Below are 6000 nucleotides of genomic sequence, written 5' to 3'. Positions count from 1 at the left end.
AAAAAAAATTTTGTGTAAGTAAATGAGACTTCTTTTTCAACTGTAAATTTTATAAAATTAGATACAGATCACATATCTCCACTGAAAACTCAGTGTTTAAAAAGTATGATTGATGCTAATTGTAAAGATATACATCAAGTTTCAAAGACAATACAAAAACCAGAAATCTCTTAAATAATTTCCAAAGTGATGTTGAAATGATAAGATATATTATTAAAAACAATTTTATCTGCTTGTACTTATTTTTGAAAGAAACGAGTTACCAGAGGATTTTAAGTTGCACACGTGGTTCAAATTCTATTGCTGAGCAAAAATAAAGAGGTGCTGAGCTTACACTTGGCAAGACACCAATGTCAGCTAATAGTGCAAGGAAACATCTGATTAATGATAGATGGGACACTGTGGAGGGCTCAGAGGGGTGCGGACGGGCTCTCCAAGCACTGGGAAGGTCTCTGGAGAAGGCTGACCTGTTGCTGACACACCCAGCAGGACGCCCCGCCCAAGCCGCTGCTCCGCCAGCTCTTCGCCCGGTGCCCGCTGTGAACGCGGCGTTGCTTGACCCTCGCGCAGCGCCGTAGGCCGCGGTGCACGCCGGGCGGCCGCGATGGCGGACGTGTCGGAGAGGACGCTGCAGGTGTCGGTGCTGGTGGCTTTCGCCTCCGGAGTGCTCCTCGGCTGGCAGGCGAACCGGCTAAGGAGGCGCAACCTGGACTGGAGGAAGCAGAGGCTTCAGGACAAGCTGGCGACGACGCAGAAGAAGCTGGACCTGGCCTGAAGCAGCAGGTACGGTGGGGCCGGGCGCACCGCGGGGTGGGCGAGGGGGCGCGGGGCGCCGCGGGGCTTTCCTCCCAGCGACCCCACTCCCTGGGAGCCGGCGTCCGACCCAAACGCTCCGCACCCCGCGACCTCCCCGCGCCAAACCCCGCTCCAGCCCGCGCTAAACCCCGCGCGAAACTCCGCTCCAGCCCGCGCTGCGCCCGGCCGGGCCAGCCACGGAACCTCCCGACCGTCCACGAGAGACCGTGTCCCCCGCCCTGACGGCCCCCAGCCGCAGGGTCTGCAGCCCAGGGCTGCGCTGGAGCTGCCCTACCCGCGCCCGCTCCGCGCTTTCCGGGGTCCCTGTCCCTGGAGCCACCGCTCTTGGGGCCCAAGCCTCAGGAAGAGTCCTACTGTGTCAGGACTGCAGGACCTGGAGGGCGAGCAGGGACGTTAACTAGAGGACACACAAGTGATGTCAGCATGAAAGTTAACTTCAAAGATAAACCAGTGGCAAAGGAGATGAACTCTCCCAAAGACTGTGAAAATGGCCACTCTCAGTCTTGGGGGAGGCGTGGCCGGCCTGGCACCTAGACTCGCTGCTCCAGGGTGTCAGGTTCAGCTTTCTGGAAAGCACTGTGAGGCGGTGTAGCCCATGTGCATGCGCCCAGGCTGGGTAGTGGAGTTCCAGAAACCTGCCCTATGTAATAATGAAACGTTGGGACAGAGATTGATAGATAGTAAAAGTACTGGTCTCATTGTTGCTTAATAGAAAAAATGATACACTTTAATGAGAAGTAATAGGGGAATGAATAACTTTTGATGGGATATAATAATACTATTACTAAACTTTTGTTAAATGTTAATGTGTTAGGGAAAATATTTGTGATCAAATGGCAAGTTAACAAAAACAAAACGGAATAAAAGGTATCTTAATGACGTTTTTCTATATATAGTACATGAAAAAGATATAAAAGAAAACATGCTGAAATGGTATCTCTGTGGTGGAATGCTGGGAGTAGTGTTTTTTCTCATTTTTAAGTACACCGAATGCCTATGCCTTTTTTTTTTTCCAGTACTGAGATTGAACCCAGGTGTGCCCTATCACTGAGCCACATCCCAGCTCTTTTATTATTTATTTGTTTTTGTGGCACTGGGGATAAGTCTGGGGCCTTGTGCATGCTAGGCATGTAAGTGCTCCACCAGTGAGCCACATCCTAGCCCTTTTTATTTTTTATTGTGACACAGAGTCTGGCTAAATTGTCGAGGCTGGCCTTGAACTTGTGATCCTCCTGCCTTAGCCTCCATAGTAGCTTGGATTATAGGTGTGTGACATTTCATCCCAGGTCTATTACCTTGCGAGAAAAAAAAAGTAAATAGCAATTAATAGGTTCATTTTTTTTTTAGATTCTTTATCAGTTTGCTAATTTTATTTTGTAAAAAGGATCTATTGCCAAGATTTTTACTCTAAATAAAATTATTTTATATCAGTTAAAAATAAGCCAGGCACAGTGATGCAGGCCTGTAATCCCAGCAGCTCTGGAGGCTGAGGCAGGAGGATGGTGAATTCAAAGCCAGCCTCAGCAAAAATGAGGTGCTATACAACTCAGTGAGACTGTCTCTAAATAAAATACAAAATAGGGCTGGGGTCATGTGCCCCTGAGTTCAATCCCTGGTACCTAAAAAGAATTTAAAAAAATAAATTTTAAAATGTACCAAAGAATTTGGCACATAAATATTTAAGTGACTTTGTATTGGAATCACAGTGGTACAGCAAAAGCAAAATTGTCTCCTGGTAGAAATGAAAAATAAAACTTGATGGAGTATTGACTTACTTACCGGTAACTTACTGTGGTTCTGCACTTAATTTTAAATTTAGTAGGACATTTAGAGAACCAGGAAATTTTTCAAAAGTAAACTATAAAAGCAGTTAGTAAAGCAAAAATAAAAGATGATTACAAAATTATTCAACTTGGGGACAAATTGATTCAGGAACCACTTGATACCTTGAATATCTGGAAAGGACGTTTTAATAGTATTAGCTCATTCTTTCTTGTATCCACAAAAGAGACCTGAAAAGAAAGTGGACGGACGGGGCTGGGGATGTGGCTCAAGCGCTAATGTGCTCACCTGGCATGCCCTGGGGGCGCTGGGTTCGATCCTCAGCACCACATAAAAATAAAATAAAGATGTTGTGTACACTGAAAAGTAAAAAATAAATATAAAAATTTTTTTTTCTCTCTCTTAAAAAAAAAAAAAAAAAAGTGGAATAAATTTCCAGCATGATATCCATGGGACAAGGAATCACCTTTCTATTTGGGTCACTGAGTGTATGAATTTTGTAAATAACTCAGGTGGATGCCAAATAATAAGGACAGAGAAGAAGCTAGTGGAATTTACTTTTTTATCTACTTTATCTTTTGCACATAATCTGCAGAAAAGAAACCAAAGAAAGATGTGCCTTTTTGGAGGGGTACATTGACAAAGATGCAAGTAGTCTTTAGTAACACAGGAAGTCAGGACAAAGTCATGTAACATTCGATGCAATGAATACTATTTGGTAATAAGGAATAAACTTATGATACAACAGTGTGGAAGCATAACATTACATGGTTCATGTAGACAAGAGTTCATACTGTACAAGTTCATTTATGTAAAAGTTCAAGAGCAGGCAAAATTTAGGGTGGACAAAAATCAACACAAGTTTGTCTCAGGAGGAATGGGATGGAATTTACTAGAAAGGACATTGGAGTTCTTCTATGAGGTTTAGTTATAAACACACATGTTTGTCAAAATGCAGCAGATATACCTTTTAGGTTTGTGCATGTCTTTGTATGTTTTACATCAAATATTCAGCTCTCTTAGTGGTCCCTATAGCACATTATTTAGGGGGCAGTGTATTGGTGACTGCGGTTGACTTCAAAATGCATAAAAATAAAGTGGGTTGATGGATAGATAGACTAAATAAGTAGGGTAAAATGTGAACAGTAGAATCGAGGTAGTGGCATATAGGTATTGCTATAAAATTCTTTCGACTTTATTGTATTATTTATTATGTTTATTTCATAAGGGGAGAAAAGTAAATAGACATAACTGAAATGTAAGAATCATAACTTAATATGATGTTTTAAACTGTCTCCGTTTGCCGTAGGTTGATAGTCTGCTTTCTGAGAGCTGATTGAAAGAAGCTCTAGAACCTAATAAAAGTCGAGATATTTACCAAAGGTAAAGTATGCTCAATTATTGGGTTTTCTTGGGACTAAGCTTATATCTCAATGAGTTGGATTTAAGGCACAGAAGTTGTTTGAGACTTTCTTGCCCTCTTTCCCTTCCTTTCTTGCTTTTTCTTTTTATTTATCTCTGTTTCACCCGAAAGACAAAATAATAATGGTAGATAATATTGAGGTAACAGTGAATAAGATTTTCTAAAATGTACTTTTAAATATTTCCTATCATTATCTAAATCTACCTGGTCTTAATTTGAAATGATAAGATCAAATAAAGAATAGTAAATATTAAAAAGAAGTACCCTTCATTTATTTTATACCCTGTATGTGCCGGGCATTATAGTCTGTACTCCTCAAACTTTTTCTTAAATTTTTTCAATAATACCATAAGGTACTTATTAACATAAATAAGAAAATCAAGGCTCACAGCAGTTAGTTAATGCATCTAGCATTACTTGGCTTTAAGACACTAAAGTTGGGAGCCTATGAAAATGTTTTAAGGTGGCTAAGAAATACAGAATTCCTGAAGCAAGGGAGAGCACTTGAGAACCTCAGAGGTGCAGGGTTTAGTCCATTACAACCAAATGGAAGGATTGCAGGGTGATGTCATGAAGGTCTAGAAGGAACTAGCTACACCTAGTGGTTGTGGGCTTGTTGCTATTGTGCAGCAACTAAAATCTGCTCAGAATGCACTGTGGTGGCTCACGCAGAATTACCCTAGACCCTTGGCTCATGTAGCCCAGAAATGATCAGAAATCTTGCTAGAAGCAATTTGTCTTTGCTTGGGATAATGACCTTTAATTTTCTTGAAAAGATACTGTGTTCTCTATATGAGTAAGTAGTTTCTGGTTTTAATCCCTGGGAAATTTTAACATTAAATAGACATAACGAACTAAACTGAACTAGACTGTTAACACTTTTGCATTAAGTTCAGAACATCATTAAGTAAATCTGCATATTTGAGGGTATTTAAAGAGTTTATAGCATTCAGAAGAACATGAGAAGGGGCACCAGGAGATAAATAGTAAATACTTAAGTAATAAGACCATGGGGAAGAAAAGAAAAGAGCATGAGATTCATTCTATTAACTTAAATTATTTATTAGAAGCATTTGGAAAAGTTTTACTTAAGCCAGCAATTCAAAGTGTCTAAAGGCAAAGTAAAATATAAATAATTTTTAAAATGTCAAATGGAATTTAATTTACCATTATTGGCAGGATTGATTGTTTAAGGAATTATTTCAAATTAAGTTAATTAATAATAGTGAAGAAAATAATAAAGGTAATCGTGCTTGCTTTGCTAGATTTAAAAACAAAATAATATATACAGACTATATTTGAAGCCCTGGGGAAAGCTAAGTTTTGAATTTTCTTTTAAAAAATATTAAGCGTTGGGGCTGGGGATGTGGCTCAAGCAGTAGCATGCTCGCCTGGCATGCCTGGTGCGCTGGGTTGGATCCTCAACACCACATAAAAATAAAATAAAGATGTTGTGTCCACCAAAAACTAAAAAATAAATATTAAAAATTCATTCTTTCTCTCTCTCTCTCTCTCTCTCTCTCTCTCTCTCGCTCTCGCTCTCTCTCAAAATAAAAAATATTAAGTGTTTATGGGGAGAAGAGATTGAACCCAGGCCCCTTTGCCACATGGTTACATCCCTCGTCCTTTTTATTTTTTTCTTCTGTGACAAGGTCTTGTTAAGTTGCCCTGGCTGGCCTCAGACTTTCAATCCTCCTCCTCAGCCTCTAGAGTTGCTGGGATTGTAGATGTGTGACACTCCGCCTGGCAATAATAAGTATTTTTAAGCCATAGTTAGCTTGTGAATAAAATGATCCCTTCACAGTCCCTTAAAAATTCACACTGATGTTTGCAAGTCTGAAAATGTCATTTTGCCCTTATGTTTGATTAATAGTTAGCTGGTTATAGAATTTAAAATAATTGCTACTAAAACTTTTGAAGGCATTGTTGAGTTTTCTTTGCATGCAGTGATGCTGGTAAGTCCAATTATCGTTCCTTAA

General features: G+C 40.2%; 1 protein-coding gene across 9 annotated transcripts in view; it reads left to right on the top strand.

Moving 5' to 3' along the window:
* The first annotated feature begins 561 nt into the window (after positions 1-561).
* Positions 562-6000, top strand: part of LOC144372339 (mitoregulin-like) — an 82782-nt gene continuing 77343 nt past the window's right edge. For 6 of the 9 annotated variants that reach the window (XM_078035725.1, XM_078035721.1, XM_078035726.1 and 3 more), the window contains exons 1-2: positions 769-783; positions 3908-3981. Coding sequence is in view for 3 of the 9 variants with exons in the window: in XM_078035729.1 (XP_077891855.1) it covers positions 605-775 (171 nt within the window). In the remaining 6 variants the exon portion in view is untranslated. Of the gene's footprint in view, positions 784-3907; positions 3982-6000 lie in introns of all 9 variants that reach the window. The other 3 variants (XM_078035729.1, XM_078035728.1, XM_078035727.1) reach the window with 2 other exon arrangements.

This window comes from Ictidomys tridecemlineatus (assembly GCF_052094955.1).
Source record: "Ictidomys tridecemlineatus isolate mIctTri1 chromosome 12 unlocalized genomic scaffold, mIctTri1.hap1 SUPER_12_unloc_5, whole genome shotgun sequence".
Lineage (NCBI taxonomy): Eukaryota > Metazoa > Chordata > Mammalia > Rodentia > Sciuridae > Ictidomys > Ictidomys tridecemlineatus.
The sequence above is the reverse complement of the archived record's forward strand: the minus strand, read 5'-3'. Positions and strand labels throughout refer to the sequence as shown.